Below are 17,989 nucleotides of genomic sequence, written 5' to 3'. Positions count from 1 at the left end.
AGTATTATTTCATATATGTTGATATTTTAGAAACAGGCATTTAAAAGTTGTACATATTTAATAAAATATAACTAATATTTGTATATGTAATAAAAACATTGCATCTATAAAACCAATAGGTCTTATAAAAAAACTTCTAAAAATTGATGTTTATTTATAGCCAGATGTCTGTTTCCTCTTCTCGTGCCTGAGACCAGCACACCCACCTGACGATGATCACTGGATAGATGCCCACACCACCAAACACCTACTAGAGGGACTGGCCTCTCTGGGCCTCCCTGAAGGTCTTGGTGGGTGTGACACTGTGCTGAGGCCAGGGAACAGAGACCCTGGGACACAGACCCCGTCCAGCGGATCTTAAAGAAAAAAAAATTTTTTTTAACCTGAAGATAACGTGGGAATAAGACATAGTGGAGAGCCTGGACTATGGAAATAAAATCCTGAGAAAGGTTTTCACAGTTCAGCTTTTATTAAAATTAACAAAGTATGGGAAACTAGAACTTGATTCCTGTTGAAATAATTCACTTGAGGAACGGTTTTTTCGGCTATCGCTGTAACTGATGGAGCCTATGACAAGTGTTCTTTCACAAGATAGATGGGCTCTAACATCCAAGCAGAGAATAGGAGATCAAGGACCTTACCGATGCAGTGTGTTCACAGGGTATCAGCGATCAACTCAGGTTGCCTGTGGACAACCGCATGGACAGAGCACCCACACAGACATACACATTCAGCATCTTAAGTCTTCTTTCAACATATTTTATACATCATATACAAATTAGACAAAAAGTCCAACCGGGTCCTTTATTGCCACTGAAAAATGGGGGGAAATAATTTTCAATCTCATAGCCAAAGGCAAGAACATAGTACTAGGGCAATTTGTTTCTCCAAATGCAACAGTCACATGCATTCCTGCCTTGGCTGCTGTCATACCCACGAGTCACTCAGCCCCACGACAAAGGCTGTGCAAGGGCTATGAGGTGGTGATTATCCACTATAGAAGCCTCTTCCATTCCCAAATGTCGAAAGTGCTGCTGGCTCACCTGCTCGGCCACACTGCACACAGCACGGCCAAACACGAGGGGCTTAGGACTCTAAATAGTGCAAACACTTAAAAAAAAAAAATTCCAACCTCCTTGCTTCTCCAGGCAAACAAAGCCTTAAAAACTCCAGCTAACTGGAATATGAGTTTGCTAAACCTCCCAACCTGATCCAACAAGGTGCAAATGGGGAGCATGGAGGCAATTCAAATGGCACCTGTCCCAATAATAATAAAAATAAAAAACTGTTTTAATGAGGCTAATAGCAGATAAATACATAAAATAGAGCCTGGAGTGTAGACACAGCTCAAGAAACAAGTTTTAGGGGTAGTGTGAGCATCTGTAAAGCACATGCTTAACACATTCTTAACGATCATGAGGACTGACCCCTGTTTTAGAGTCCATAGAGAAGATGCTTCCAAAAGGGACATCATCCAGCAGCAAAGGCCTTTAGCTGGTGGAAGCTTCCGAAGAACAAGGGGCAGAAAAGAATGAGGACTGGTTTGCCGGACCTAGGAAACTCCTAGGAGTATGCACTGTAGGGCAGGCCTTTCTCTGGAGCTTCTCCACGCCACAGCGTGCCAGGCTCAGCACCAGGCAGTGAGAGCCACCAGCAGATGGGCCAACCAGCCTCCCCCCTGCAAAGAGCGGGCTCCAAAAAAAAGTGGCCAGGCAATATAGTTGGGTAATTGCTGAGTCAGGCTAAACGTTAGTCCCGAAGCAATTCCAGAAACACCAGGGATTGTGTTTTCCAGCAATCTCCTTTGAATATGGTATAAGAAAGAGGACTCAAAGTCAAAAAGACTCATCTATCTGGAACTACTGAAAAATCAGTTTTTGGAGGGTGACAAGCAAAGGGAAAATAGCTACAGGCATGAACTAGGAGAGTGAATGACTTACGGAACAGAACATTTCATTATCATGGATAATAAAAATCAATTCAAATATCCTAAAAAATTATCTTATAAAAATATCTACATTAAAAGTTTAGCCTGAACTCTATAGCTTCAGTTTTATAAAAAGGCAATCTTTGAAAGGCTCTGGCTCAGGAATATACAAACATTACACAACAGATATCAAAGTAACACAGCTCAAAAAGCATGTCAGGGGATATTGCAACTGGTTTGTCGTGAAACAGAATTAAGTATTCTTATTGCATAGCAGAAAATGAGGTCAGTTTCATTTGCATAATACTGCAACTTTTTAGAAGGAGAGATGCCATTAGGTACTTAGGAGAAGGAACTTTGGAATTCAGAGTCTGACTTCTGTGTTGTCCAAATCAGTATCCAAGCGGCATCTAAGCGGCTTCTAACCTTGGGCCGCAATTCCATTTCATCACTGTGATCAGCTTTCAGATACACCACCTGCAAAGCTGCATTCACAAGCAGCTACGGCCACCCAAATGGGGGGGGGGGCAGGGGGTTTGCCTACCAATGTGACCAGCACAGACTTGAAATCAAGTCAGCTGTGTTCACTGTGGAGAGAGAATCGTACCTAGTGATAGAGAGACAGCAGGTTTTAAATGGCCTCTGTGGGCAGCTAGAGGCCGAATGGCTTTTTGGTGGTGATGTACCAGTGTTGGAGTCCCCATGAGAAAGGACGGGTGAGGAGGAGATGAACCTGGCCTCAGCAGTACTACCGGGGGCAGGGGGGGGCGGTGCTTCCCGGGAAGGGAGACATGAGGTGCAACCAAGAGCAGAAAACATGGCTGGCGAGCTCTCAGGGAAGGGACCCGCTCTGGGCAGATAAAAAACAAGAACCTCCCCCACATATGCATCAAAGTCCAGCTCCTAGGTGTTGGGAAAGAGGGTGGGAAGTTCACCTTTAGTCTGAAATCAGGAGCTGTGTGAACAGCACACATGGGACCCCACCCCCCAGCCTCATCCCCATCAGAAACCAAAATAAAGTCCCAAACTCTCCTCAGGCCGGGAGGAAGAATATTTGCACAGAAAGCTCATCCCATCAGCCTCCAAGCCAAGGCAGAGCTCTGAGACCACAGCCATCTCCAGGGCCAGGTGAGAACACAGCACCCAAACAAAGGCATGCCTTGAATCCGCTGGAGACTTTGCCTCCAGGCCCAACAAAGCTGGATATATCAGCCTCTTCCCGAAGCCACTAAGAATTCCGGATGCCTTGGTGCTGCCCTCCAAATGTCTCACTGAGATAACATTTGCTCAACATCCTCAACATCAGAAGACGTTTCTTCTTCGAGAGAGTTGAGTGTTTAGTGCACAAAAAAATATACAGTAAATACACAAAGCGGCCAACTAGCTAGGGAGGCTACTGGCTTTCTAGCTGCAGGGGTGAGCTGGGGGGGATGCCAGTCTCCCGCAGTATCTGCTTGGAAGGAGCCCAGTTAGATCAGAAGTCCCACATCAGGTTTCATAAAGCCCCTTGACTCCTGTAAGTGGACCCCAAAATCAGGGAGCATTAAAGCCCAGCCCCCATGATGTGAGCATACTCTTCAGACACAAGACCTTCCCTCCTTATGCCACAAATTCCAACATAAGTGACTTGCAAGTTGAGGAATGGTTTCACGTTTCTTTTTTTTCTTTTTTTTTTTTTAATGAAAATGATTCCATGTGCCCTCAAATACCCACCCCCCCCCAAATGCTTAAAGTTCTGTCATTAATTTTTACCTGTGAATTTGCAAAGCTCTCACCAAGCTTCTCTTTTAAAATGCAAGTATCCCTGAGAGAGATCACACATCCAGGGCATTTACCACCATCTCCTCCCTCTCAGGAAAAACAAGGAGGAAAGGAGTATTCTGAGGGTTGGAGAGAGTACAGGCCCTGGAACAGGGGGAGAGCACAGGAAAGGAAGACGAGGCCCTCAGACAGACTTGACCATCGCCATCTGGTGCTGAGGGCCAGCCCCAGCTGGTATACTCCTTTGAAGTCATCCATGTCCATCTAGATCACATATGACCCCCAAGGCAGGGGCCAAACTATCTCTGGGTTTGGAGGTATGGTGACCTTTTATTTATCCTCCAAACCAGAATACTTCTGAGAGTAAAATGGGATGCTGTGAAGAATTAAGCCTGGATAGTAAGTATAGATGGGGAGTGTCCCATCCCAGGAAAACCCAGAAGTAGGATCCTCTCTGAGACCATTTTAGGCAGCAACTGCCTTACCACTTTGGTTTGTTGTTTTGTTTTTGTTTTTCATGTACGTATATGTATTTTTTTTTTCCAGTGTGATACTCGGGGCTTCTCCAAAGAGCTAGTTTTCCCAACAAAAGAGACACAAAATATCCCAAACCTGGAATCCACAACCTCAAAGACCAGTGCCCCAAGGACTAGGCAGTTCTCATCTGCTTCCTGGAGGAGAGCCCAAGGAAGAGCACCCAGTGGAGGGGCTGGGGACCCCATCTGTTCCCAGTTCTAGCACACAGAAGACACAGTGCGGATTTAAGAATGCCCAGCTCTTCTGCAGACCGTGCCAGGGGTCAGAGCCAGTCTGTGGGCATGGTCAAAGCAACGCCCCCACACCAGTCACCAGTCATTTCTGGACACTCCTGGCCTGTCCAAACAGACCTCCAGAAGACAGCAGCTTTAGTAATCTCGGGGTTCCCATGGGGCACATCCAGAAGAGAGGTTTCTGTGATTTGATTTTTAGCACAGAAGGATCAGTAGTAAAGAAATCCAGTAGATTGTCACACATCCCCCAACTTAGTGAAACACCATGTTCTACACACACACACACACACACACACACACACACACACACCCAGGTTCTCAGGTATTCCAGTAGAAACACACAAAAAAGCCCCCAGGTGCTGCCTGGAGCTCTCAGGAACCCACTGCTCAGGGGGGAGGCCCGAACACCTCAGAGGGGCAGGGGGCGGTCGCCAGTCTCCACGCTGGACGCCACTTGGCCACATCGGAGGAGGACACTTCTCGCTCCTCTGCGGACTCCAGCGGCGAGTGGCAGTCAGGGTGCCGCTGTTCTGAGCCACAGGCAGCACCCCTCCCCTCCTCCACCTCCTGGCCGTGGGCGTGGGGGTCACAAGGGCTTGTGAATCACAGCGACACCTAAGACGAAAGGGAGAGAAAGTCAGCTTCTTCAAAGGTATCCAGAGTGCCACGGGGTTCATGAGTCCAAGCCACCCTAAAGCCCCAGTCAAGGGAAAGGGGCCCGTCGGTATCCAAGCACCGCAGGGCCCGAGAACTCGGGCTGCCCGTGGCGGGCTCTTTCCCACTCTTACGCCCAAGTCCCGGCAGGACACTTGAACCCGCACGCACAGTCCTTCAGCACCACAGCTAGTGGTCTCCCCTCGCATCATCGCGTGGACACGGTTCCTATCGTAAGGACTCCTTTCCCAAGCCCAGAACTCAGCCTCACGACACGGCGCCGGCACCGGACGCCTGGGGGCAGCTCCATGGCTCTACCTCTCCATCACTGTAAGAGAAGTGACAGTGATTCATGCCTACTTTTACAAGACACTGAAATGAACCACGAAGAACCGTGAACCGACATCATGCAAGTCAGAAAAACTGCCCGCCAGTCCTAGCTCTGCCACCAGCCGAGCTGCAGTGCGGCCTCAGGCAAGTCCACTGACCTCTTGAGGCTCAGCTCCCATACTGTCTGATGTCACCCAACGGAAAGACCCCTCCCGTGCTAAATGCTGTACTGGGAAAAACAGTCCAGACATGTCTGTCTGCGTTACGATTTCAGCCAAAGTGAACCATACTCCACGGCTAACTGTGTGAATCCACAGATGACCCAGAGTGTCTCTGGAAGGTGGCAAACGCTGTAGGTGGATTCAGCCAACCTCCCCTCTCCTTGCTGTCCGCGACGGCAGAGACCAGCATGTTATCGACTCAGCTTCCCAGACTGCCTTGCCGCTGGTGTGCTGGGTGCCCCGGGCCTGGCCCGGACCGTTGTCAGTGCACGTCTGGCCGGGCTGCAGCTTTGGCTCTGTCTGCTGCCCGGCCTGGAAGAAGGCTCGCACACGGCCCACGGCGGTGGCAGCTATCGGCAAAGCCGACAAAACAGGAGAGGGAGGGCGGACCTGGTTTTTCAACGACAGCCTGAGCCCTAGGCCAGCCCTGGACTTCTGGACTTCCTTCTGCCTGAGACAGGTATGCTCCCTCCTTACTTAAGCAAGTACCTATCTGCTCCTCTGAACAAAATCCTAATTTACAGGTAAGATCTATTGGTACGGTGTACCTGACTGGAGCCTTACTTTAACTTATTCCCACGACTATAAAATCTTCTGGCTGCAGATGAGATTGAGAGAACACTGCTAAAAGAAATGCCAGGATACCCCAGGGGTGAGATTCTGCTAAGACACCCACTGCATGTGAGTTCTGGAAAGGTGCAGATAGAAAAGCTCAGAGGTGGGCAGCTCCACAGCCCCCAGACCCAGATGTGCTGCCTGACCTGACAACACCTCACCTGAACCCCAGGACTCTTTTGTAGGGTAGCACTTTTTTTTTAAAGCAGGGTCCTGTATTGCTTTTTTATATAAGCAATATATAAAATTGCTTATATAAAAACAATATATAAAAATGCCTCCTCTTTTGGGGACACCTGGGTTGCTCCGTCGGGTGAGCATCTGCCTTCAGCTCGAGTCATGGTCTCAGAGTCCTGGGATCAGGCCTTGAGTTGGGCTCCCTGCTCAGCGGGGAGCCTGCTTCCCCCTCTCCCTCTGTTTGCTACTCCCCCTGCTTATGCATGCTTTCTCTCTCTCTCAAATAAATAAAATCTAAAAAAATTAAAAAATAAAACAAATAAAATAAACCTCCTCTTTTGACTATAAAAGTGAAATATTCTTAGGGCGCCTGGGTGGCTCAGTCAGTTAAGCGGCCGATTCTTGATTTCAGCTCGGGTCATGATCTCAGGGTCCTGGGATCAAGCCCCACATAGGGCTCCCTGCTCAGCGGGGAGCCTGCTTGAGATTCTCTCTCTCCCCCTGCCTCTGCCCCCGCCCCGCTCACGCACGCTCTGTCTCTCTCAAAATAAATAAATAAAATCTTTCTAAAAAAAAGAGTAAAATATTCTCATTTTGGGAAATTTGGGAAACACAGAGGAACACAAGGAAAAAACATTTTGACTCCCTTCATACAAAGAGAATCACCATTATCTTGTTGGACTATTTCCCGGCTTCTAAAAATAATCGTGATCATCTACCGCGGAGCTGCTACATGCCAGGAGACACTGTGCTAACTAAGCACCCTCCAAACAGTTCTGCACAACAGCAGTAAGAGACTTGCTATGATTTTATTCTCATTTTACAAATGAGAAAACGAGAAGTTCAGTCAGACCGATCCCCTTGCCCAGAGTCCCAGGCCAAGTGACAGAGCTGGAACTCAAACTGAGATCTGATGCCAACATCCCCTTCTTTGAGCTGTCGCTACTCAAACGTCCATGATGCAGGACCACGTGACTGAGCTCGCATGCTACATACCCTGTGCATCCTCCCTTTTAAACCCACAGCCTGCCACGAACATGTTCTCATGGCATTAAAAACACTTCCACTGTACCAATAGTCCACAGTTTAACTATTTCCCTGATGTCAGACATTAAGTAGTTCTCAGTTCTTTGCTATCACAAATAATACTCCAAATGAGTAACTATCCATCTGTCTCTGCATGCAGGCAATTTCTTTAGATTCTAAAAAAAAAGGATTCAGTCAATGGAGTTGAAGACAAATTGCAAGTTTGCTTGTCTCTTTCCCACCTACTTCTAGAGTGGACAGACAATGAAGAGGTAGACATGAAATATTCAGCACATACGTGATATTCTAACCACTTACACCTAAATCTTGCCCTCTCATTAAGGTCCACTAGGAGCCAAGAGAGGACCCCTCACTGGCCTTGCTGCCTCGTACTCGAAAATGCCCTGCTCTTCCAACGATAGTATTGAAAAGAAAGTACTAGTTCTAATAATTAATCTTGAGAAAAGAATCACTCAAAGACCAACATGCCTCTAAAATCTTTTATATTTAGTTGAGAAAAAGCCTAAACAAGAGAAAAAAATAAAATCAGTTCATTGCAACTGAGGGCCTGTGTTGACAACACGGGATACAAGCCCCTTCAAGCCTGCCCGGCACAACCTTCCTTTGCACTGGATCCAAACAAGACAGAATGATTGATCTTCTACTGCAAAAAGGGAATCAGAATACCACTGGAGTCGTGACGTACACTAAAGGAGATCGTGGCTGGCAAATACTTAGGGTCGTGCCTGGCACACTGTTATGTGCTCAGTAAATAAGCGTTAGCTCTAACGATTCCAGTTTCTGGAAGACGAGGTACAGGTTGCTGAGCTGCATCATGGGTGTACGAGTCTGCTTGTCTCCCTACAGACCCCTGTTGTCAGCAGCACCAACTTCGGTCAGACCTCCCAAACCTCACCGAACCCATCACACACACTCCCCAGCCGCAGCATCGCTCCTTACTCCTGCCTCCACCTCTTGCCTGGAGTGCTTTCTCCCCCTCAGCTGGGGTAGTACAAAGGGCATGGGCTCAGGAGTCAGACCTGAGTCTGAATTCTGACTTTGCCATTTTTTAGCCATGTGGTCTTGGGCTGGTGACTTTGACTCTCCAAACCTCAGTTTCCTCACCTGTAAAATGAAGGACACAGTCCCACTCACCCAGAGGGTTCTTGAAAGGATGACAGCTAATGGGTACATTGGACCTAACACACCGCCCTTCGGCACAGGGAGGGAACCCCTGGCAAAGGGCAGCTCCCACCTTCAGAGTTGATCAAGCCTCATTTCCTCCAGGAAGTTCTCACCTGTCATGCCTTAAAATACGGACAGCATAACACATTCTATTGAGAAGTTATGTGTGTATTGCCTTGTATGTCCTACTTCATGTAGACAGATCTTATCTTTCCCATTAAATTTCTGGAAAGCAAGAACTGTATCTTAGTCTACATAGGAGCCCAGAAATGGCAATGAAATTCTAAAACCTCTTAGGACAAATGAGAGCAGTTGGAAGTGGCTCCCGGGAACACAGGTGTTAAAAAGAATTCTGGGCCTACATTCAGGCTCGCTGGGGAAACCCGTGCTCATTAGGGGTATCTGTCGTGGGTACAGAATGACAGATTGGTGACACATGACAATTATCCGCCATCCCTGGAGGAGGCACTTAGCCCCAAGTTAAGCAAACTTACCTCCACCTGTGCAGAGGTGGGGTGGGGGTGAAGGTGAAGTCGGGGTGTAGCACACTGACCTGCATAGCTCCGCCCCGTGCTCATGTTGGTTGGTAGCAGCGTCCATTTGTCGGTGACAGGATTGTAGTACTCCACCGAAGCCAAGTTGCAGGATCCATCATCCCCTCCAACCACATACAGGAGCCCATTCACTGCACAGACTCCTGGGAAGTGGAGGCCACAGGAGACATTACACAGGAGCTCCAAAGGGGGCGGAAAGGACTGGAAACAAACGTGGATGGCCCTGGAGGCGCTCCTCCTCCCCTTCAAGGCAGCCCAATGAACCGGCTCATAGATCTGACTTTGCTCAATGGGAGAGCATGCCAACAACAACCCGTGGGGCCCAAGGACCCCCCCTTTCTAAGAAGGTCCCTTCTCTGACCAAGGAGCTCTCACTGCTACATGCTCCCATGGACATTCCTGGCCCCTGACCCTATAAATACTTAGAGCATTATCGGTACGGGCCCCTCTCTACTGGAGCCTGCAGACCTCCCATGCGCAGACTGAGCTATGCTCAGGGAATCTCACACATGCTACTCCTGCTTGTAAGTTTGCCCTGATAAAGGCCCTGATATCCATACTGTGTGGCTAATGGTTATGTCTGTGATGCCCCCATGTGACTTAGATCTAAACCCAGACGCAGTTTACAAGGCATTCCTCCCACTGATCTCACAGAGAGCTGGTTTGAGGGCAAAGTCTCATGCTGCAGGAAGCCAGGGGTAGGAAAATGCTATTTTGCAAGGCCATAGTCTAATACACTATGTCTTCTTTTAAAATTACATGAAGGGGTCGATGATGTGCAAGAAACAGTAATTCTAAGTACTGATGAAGATAATCTCAAATACTGGTGAGAGGATAAAAGGTACCACTTTCCTGGATGGTACTGAAAGCAAATATGCTCCCTCAGGCTCAAAAATTTCACTCCTGGACTTACAAAGAAATAATCTGAGATGTGTGCACTGATTAGCCCTAGGACCATTTACAATAACAAAAACAGTATTACTGATCAAAAAAATGGAAATAATGTCCAATAGTAGATATTTAAATTGTGATATAGCCATTTAAAATATCATGTAAATCTATTTCGTGTTATAAAAAGATAGTCATGAAAGATTGTAAAGTGGATTAGAAAAGCAGGTTATAAAACAGCATTAAGTAGGATTCCACTTTTGCTATAAAAAAATAGAACTATCTCTATGTGAATGTGTACATATATACACATTTTCATCTAAACTTAATTCTTGGATTCTTGATACACTAGCTGACTTGGGAGTTCTGTAATCCCTTGCTCATGGGGCTTAAGGCCAAATGCCAAGTTATATCACAGCAGGCTCAGGCAGTGGGCAAATTAATAAACTCCCCTCTGTTTACACTTGCAACATGTGAGCTACAAATGAGTTTAGCAAACAGGTAATTTGAGTATAAAGGAAATAAATCCGCCTGAAAGTCACCTGTTTGTCTTTCCAGCCTGGGAAGCTAAGCAAGCCAACACATTCCTAGAGCAAAGAGGCATAAAACAAGATATACCAACAGAGGACACGATCCATAGGGCAAAGTTGTTAAAGCAAAGAGTTTAATAGGGATGTCAGGCTGCCGGAATAAAAATCTAAACACTCTAAGATAAATCATTCCCACAGGAAGGAAAAGAGGGAGGGACAGAGAGACAGGAGGTACAAAGCGAGGAATATGGGAAGCGCTCCCACAGGAGAGGGAATTAGGGCCCTGGTGACCCCCAAGAGGAAGGAGATGGGTTTCAGGTGGGAAGCGAGAGGTTCTCAGAGTCCGGTACTGGCAAAGAAAACACAGAACCGAGTGTCACTGACTGGCCAGGTCCACACAGCCCTGTGCTTAGCTACCCAACAGAGCCAGTAGGCCGGGGGCTTGGGGGGCAATCAGAGGGCTATTTGGGTGTGTGTCCATGCGTGTACTGTGAAATTCATCAGCCCCCTGCAACTAAGCGGGGGACCCCTTGGCTAGCGTTCGTGTTCCCCAGCTCTCCCCTCTGCTAGCCCAGCACCTACCTGGCAAACGGATACTCCCCTTCGGGGTACAAGTTCGGGCCCAGGTTCTGGGAGTCTCTCCCCTCCCCCTTTCTCTTACAGCTGGTGTTTGCACCCACACCCCACAAGGGCAGAAGGACAGAGCAGTCGCACTACCTGCGTTTCGCCGGCACATATTCATGTCTGCCACCTGCTTCCAGGTGTTTGTTCCGGGATCGTAAACTTCAACGCTCTTCCTCACCAGGGGCCCGTCGTGCCCGCCCGTGGCATACAGCTGGCCGCTGAGCACCCCGACCCCTGAAAAGCAGAGCACAGCATCGCAGCCTCGGGCCGGCAACCACGACCAGAAGCCAGGAGTCCTGGCGTCCGGTCCTGGGCAGCTGTCAGCAGCAGGGCGGCCTGGGGAGTGCTGGTTTGCTCCCCCCCCCCGGGACCTCAGGACCCTCAGCTGTAAAACACATAGAATGACGCCCTGCCCGCCTCCTGAGCCTGTCAACCTGAGAATCCCCTACAGATAAAGCAAAAATCACCCCGTGGCTATTTAAAGAAACATAACTATACGTATGCACGTAACATATACGTGTGTATGTATGTGGGTATAAAACGGGGGAGAGAGAGTTCATATGCAAAGAAAAAAGAAAAAAAAAAGACTGAAAGACACCCTCTAAAACTTCAGGAGCAGTTTTTCCAGAGGGTCAAAGTTGGCCTCCCTTTGGGCTGTCTGTGTGGCCGAGTTTTTCTACCATGCCGTACTACTCGTATTCTGCAGCCTTCTATCATACTGGTTGCGTAGAAAGGGTGCAAAGTGGAAACGAGCCGTGCAACTGACCACGCAGACCGCCCTGCCTGGGAGGCAGAACCCGTTCTTTCTGCCCCACACTCTCCTCTCAGCTTGCTGGGGAGGGAGGCCTTCCATCACTCCTGATGTTGAGAGGCCTGAGCCAAAGAATGGCATCGCCGACAGGATTTAGAATAACCTTTTAAAATCCTTTCATGCAAGTCACAGGAGTCAAAGCCAGCAGGAAGGAGGGTGGCACAGGACCCCCGAAAGAGCAACAGACCTGGTGGCCAGGACACGTGGGGTCTGGATCTGTGTCTCTAACTTGCCCTTTGTAGGCCTCAGTTCTCCACTCTGCAAAGCGAGGGAGCTGGACTGCATGGGTAGCTCCAGGGGACCACGGACTACTCCGCCCCACCACAGGCTGCATCTCAATCAGGTGGGGAGATTTTGAAAAGAGAGATTCCAGAGCCTCACTCCCAGAGACCCTGGCTGGGAATCAGAACAAGGACCTCAGGTGATTTGGGGATGTGCAGCCAGGCGTCAGACCCGACCGCTTGGCTTCTAGGATATAAGCTTCCCGTGGACAAGGACCCTGTCTGTCTTGTCTCATCTGTTTTCCTGGGCCTGACGGTACTGGGTTTATTGTTTGAATGACGCAGTATGTAAAATGCCATCTAGCAATTATGCTGGCGTGCTAGCGGTTCCTCACAGTTGCCTGAACCTAACAGCAGATGGTGGTGTTGTATCAACAACGGCTAGCTAGCAGGCCTGGGCTTAACGACAACTCAGTGTGTTCCAAAGCAGCCTCATGGCCCCTCTTGCACGCTCAGCAGGATCTAGCTCAGCCTGGGTCCCAGAGATGGACTCTTTACCCTCCCAACCATCTGCTAGCATGGCTCACGCCCTACTGAAGAAGCAAGCAGCGTTCCAGGCCCTCAGGGTCCCCCTTGCCCTTCTGTAGCCTCTTCCACAAATGTTCACACAGACGTTTCCTGGACCCTGAGCCACGGGGGCTCCTGGCACTTCAAAGGGCCAGAGGCAGCCAGAGGCCAGAGTCTTTGAGTCTTCAGCCACCAGAGAACACCCACCATCACAAGTATGTGGGTTCTGCACTCCAGAGGCGCGGCTTTCCCAAATCTCAGGGACACGAAGCACGAAATGAAAGCTGACCTGGGAGCCTGATGCCAGGGCTCTGACAGTAAGGTGAGTAAAGAGTCCACCTCTGGGAGAGAGAGCATCCCCTAAATTGAGTTCACCCAGGGACACAGGCAGAAGAGATGCCACCGTCGAGGACCTCTAGCCCAGGTAAAGGTAAGAGCAGCTCAGGTGAACTCCACACAGCAACAACCCCTGGGAAGCCTGTCCGAGACAGCGGTTGGCCTCCAGAGGCAGATCTAGGGCAGCTGAGGCAGGTCTCCTAGTAGCTCCACACGGGGCTGCCCCTCCACCCTTTCTGCTGGAGACATCCCTAGAAGCAGCCCCCATCTCGGGGCTGCCCCACTCCTCCCGAACTGTCCCTACATCCTTGAGCTTTGAACTTGCTCTCACACCTCAAGTCACAGAGGATTCCTAGGAGGTACAAAGACAACTCTACCAAGACTCCATAAACCACAATTACTGAAAGAGCTCTGTGAAGGGAGAGGAGCCACGAGATGTGTGAACTGCACTGGCCCCGAAGGAACTCCCACTACCACCCACTCATTTCACATTTGAGGAATCAGAAGCCAGAACAGGGGAAGGGACAGGCTCAAGGTCACAAGGCAAGTTCGAGCAGACCCAGCACTGAAGCAGAGGTGTCCTGACTTCAGGCATTTGCTCCATGTTCTTTTCAGGAAGGGCCAACTGGTCAGAATCAGCAGAAACAAGCCCACTAAAAATAGCATTCCAAACACAAATGCTTCTTAAATGGGACCATACACCTTTCTTTTTCTTTTCTAACTAGCAAGCACACAAAGGTTTTTGAATAATATTAAAACAGCATGATTTTTAAGGAATGCTGAAGAAGTGGTCGTGTGTTTGGTACTATAAAGTGAGATCACAATTCAATCTTCAAAAATACAAAGAAGAAAAAAATACATATATAAAAGAAAGACCTTGAAGGCATTATACTAAGTAAAATAAGTCAGACAGAGAAAATATCAGATGATCTCCACGTATATGCGGAGTCTTAAAAAAAAAAAAAAATCAAAGCTCACAGTATAGAGAACAGACTGATGGTAGCCAAGGGCAGGGAACTAGAGGGTGGGCCAAAAGGGTGAAGGTGGTCAAAAGGTACAAACTTGCAGTTATAAAATAAAAAAGTCATGGGGATGTCCTATACCACATGGCAACTACAATTAATAATACTGCATTTCACATTTGAAAAGTTGCTAAGAAAGTAGATCTTAAAAGTTCTCATCACGAGGAAAAAAAATTTTGTGGCTATGTGTGGTAACTGATGTTCATGTATGTGGTGATCATTTCATAATATATACAAATACCAAGTAATAATGTGGTATACCTGAAACTAATATAGTGTTGTATGTCAGTTACACCTCAATTTTAAAAAACACAAAAGAGAAAGGAAGAGCATTGTGGATGAAAACTCCCAAAGGCAGCTTCCCTTCGTGGACGTCACACAACCTTCCCACCAGGCCCAGGCTGGTCAACACTCACCACCCCCAACAGAATGAGAACGGAGAGCCAGGGCCCAGTGTCCAGTGTCCAGTGCCTCTGTCTGTCCTCTCAGACCCTTTCTTTGGGCCTCTAAGATGATGGGGGCTGTTGTTCCACTTCCTGGAAAATCCCCAAGGAGCACACGGCCCCTAGTCTTCCCACAGGATTCAGAAGTGAGCCACACTTGTGAAGGCCTTCCCTTTCCATGCGCGGAAGAGGGCACGGGGGTGGGGGGGAGGGCAGGCAGAGAGAGAAGTTTATCTCCAAACAGGAACACCGACAGCTTGGCTTTCAACCCCCAAGACAGAGACCCCAGACAGGCAGGCTTTAATTTCATCCGCCAAGACTGGGACAGCCGTGCTCACCCTACTACTGCCTAAGAATGAGGCTGTAATAATTTAGAGGCCAAAAATGCTAACTTTGGAGATGAAGCTGAGTTTGGAGACGAACTACCAGTTATATGACCTTGGGCAAATTACTCGCCCCCTGATCAACTTACTTTCTGTTGAGTGGAGTTAATGTTGTGTCTACCTCTTAGGGCGGTGGTGAGGATTAAATAAATTCAAGTACAGAAGGTGCTTATTGGGACAGCACATGGCACATAGTGAGCCTTCACTTTCCAGGGATGCAGATGTCTCCATGGAAATGGAAGGGATGACGGCGAAGAGAATATCCCCTGGGAGGGGCTCGTGTTGAGCTACGAAGGTGCCAGTGGGATCACAGACATTAAAAGGAAAGAAGGTAAAATAAGGTAGAATGTGCACCTGCTGGTCTCCAGGCCCACCTGAGAGCAGATCAGACACAGCCCGCGCCCTGAGGCTCCCCCCGTACCTGCACCACTGCGGCGGGTGCTCATGTCTGCCACGTACGTCCACTCATTGGTTGCCGGGTTGTACTGCTCCACGGTGCTCAGGCACTGGCGGGAAGCCCCATCATAACCCCCGACAGCATACAGCTTCCCTGCAACAGACGCAGTGGCTGAGGGTGGTGCCGGCTGAAACTCCATCTTTAACTCGCGGGGGGCACCTTCACCTCCATCAGAGGTTCAGGGTCCCTTTCCTCCAGAGGAACCACAAACCAGACTAGGCATTCTTCACATATCTGCCTTCTACTTCCTTGTAAGCCATGAGGCTCCCTGAAGCAGTACTGAGCAACCTTCTAAATCAGCACCCTAAATAGTCATGCAAAGCTACGGCCTGGCTTCTCTGGGGCTCAGCCTACTCTTGCCAGTGCACTACATGAGAACTTCTCCAGAATAAGGCGACAAAGACAGGAAAAGCTAGAGGGCCCCAGCTACAGGCAGGCAGGCTGACTTTCTGGCTAAAGGCTCACAAGAGCAGACAAAACAAATATGGGAAAATATTCTTCAGTGAGAACTCAATCCCTGTCTTCACCATCAGTCGTGTGCTGTGTCCACAATGCCAGCAAATGGGGCATGTGGATGGCTTGGAGCCATGCACAAGATCCCTGAAACACCACTACCCATTTTTTAAATAAAAATACTGTAAGCTGCTACCCAAAAGCATCATTTCTGCCTGGAGCTGGGCATGAGGCTGGACAAGGGGCAGGAAATTGGCATGAGAGCGCTCCCAGAGCAGAGATTAAAATATGGAGGGTCTCCTCTCGCTCCCTCCCACCATCCCTCCCTCCCTTCCTCCCCCTCTCTCTACCCTCCCCCTCCACCGAGTGCCTGTGTGTGTGTGTGTGTGTGTGTGTGTGTGTGTGTGTGTGTGTGGCAGGGGAAGTCCTACCTCACCTGTGGGCCATAGACCGATGGGGAACAAGTGAGTTATAACAAAGATCTTAAACACTAGCTGTAGACCAAATGAACACCGCCCAGTGCAAATCCACTTAATAGAGTTACTAACTAAAAGAGGTTTTTTTGTCACTATGTGCTTTACTAAGGGAGAGATAACGAAAGTACAACTATTATTTGGAAGTCTGCAATTCTTTTAAGTTAGAAAGAGGCTCAAAACTGTGCTGGACCATCATGACTATTGACGTATCAAATGTAAAATTATTTCTTCCTCTGTCATTGAGGCTGGTTTTGTTTTCTGCCCCAGAGTCCTCTCCAGTGGAGCTTCTAAAAGAAAGGGACCCCTCCTCCCCAGTTCTGCCCTCATCTAAGCCAGAAGAAAAATGCCTGATCCAGAAGCTCTTCCAGGGTCCAGGGTGCTCCTGCGACGTGCGCTGGCCAGGACACAACCACCTACCCACCCAGCTGCCCACCACTCGCCAAAGCCTAAGTCGCTCAGGGAGGAGGAAGGCCTGGGGTGTAGAGGAGATGAGAATCTCCCGAGGGCAACCCCAGAGTCATTGAGACCAGGCAGCCATGGAAGGAGACAGGGAGAAGGAGGAGAGTACTGTGACAAAGTGGAGAGCCGAAACTACAAGGCCACAGGCAAGCAGAGGCCCCATGAGATCCTCCTGAAACATTCTCCTAAGCGCTGTGAGGAGGACCCTCTGCTGCCCCAGGGTGACCCACAGCCAAAGGGCTTCAAAGTCAGGATGCACAAGATCAACACATCGCCAGGCTGCCCTCTGTGGCAACAGGCACTCTACAAGACAGCATTCCTCCCACACAGAACGTGCTCCCGGGAGCCCTTGTCAAGGGGAGTATTTCAAAGCACTACCACGGAGGCAACTTCTCGAACCCCCACCAACCATCTCAACCTTGCGTCAGCTGCAAAAATACCCACTCAAGGTTTCTCCTTGAGTCTATTAACAGGGACTTGCTATTTTTAACCCCTACTCTATTGTTTGATATTCCTGGCTGAGGAACAAGGTGGGGGAAATGGGAAGGTGGCTAGACAAAGCACTTACATTTGGCAGACAAATCAATTTCTGTTCCACCAGGAGGATGAGATTGCAAAAAAAACAATTTATCTTGATAGGAGGACAAAATCCTTGCACTCCCCAAGATGACTTATTTAGTATGTTAGAATGATATGTACTTTTAAATGGAAATTTATGTAATACTGGTACAAACCAAGAAAAGCAGGGAGAGAAAAGAATATTTCTGTTAATGTCTAATCGCTGCACATTACACTCTCCCCAAAGCAAGTACGTGTGTTCTTGGGGGCGCACATGAGAGAGAGAGAATGTCTGCATACAAGTCTAAATGCACAGATATTCCAGCTAAATTCCCTTTCAGGACAGGCTAATGAATCAGTGTTGTCCTACAAAGGATAATATTTTTGTCTAACTCATACTCTATGCTTTAATACACTGAATTCACACGTATTTATAAAACTCCCTATTAGCATTTGCTAATGGTCTGAAAGAGTGTAGCATAATGGAAAAAGCCCTGAGTTGGGAGTCAGAAGACCCGGGGTTAAGGACTGGCTGTGCTAT

At 48.5% G+C, this 17,989-nt stretch overlaps 1 protein-coding gene across 3 annotated transcripts in view; it reads right to left on the bottom strand.

Annotated features, from left to right (window-relative positions):
* Positions 1-450: 450 nt before the first annotated feature.
* The window catches only part of KLHL3 (kelch like family member 3), a 117,276-nt gene continuing 99,737 nt past the window's right edge, over positions 451-17,989 (bottom strand). For 2 of the 3 annotated variants that reach the window (XM_078067472.1, XM_078067475.1), the window contains 4 exons: positions 15,467-15,595; positions 11,356-11,496; positions 9,220-9,363; positions 451-5,073 (listed from right to left, as the gene is read on the bottom strand). In XM_078067472.1, coding sequence (XP_077923598.1) covers positions 5,045-5,073; positions 9,220-9,363; positions 11,356-11,496; positions 15,467-15,595 — 443 coding nt within the window. In that variant the 3' untranslated portion in view covers positions 451-5,044. Of the gene's footprint in view, positions 5,074-9,219; positions 9,364-10,792; positions 10,988-11,355; positions 11,497-15,466; positions 15,596-17,989 lie in introns of those variants that run through there. The other variant, XM_078067474.1, reaches the window with a different exon arrangement.

This window comes from Halichoerus grypus, chromosome 2 (assembly GCF_964656455.1).
Source record: "Halichoerus grypus chromosome 2, mHalGry1.hap1.1, whole genome shotgun sequence".
NCBI classification, from domain to species: Eukaryota; Metazoa; Chordata; class Mammalia; order Carnivora; family Phocidae; genus Halichoerus; species Halichoerus grypus.
The sequence above is the reverse complement of the archived record's forward strand: the minus strand, read 5'-3'. Positions and strand labels throughout refer to the sequence as shown.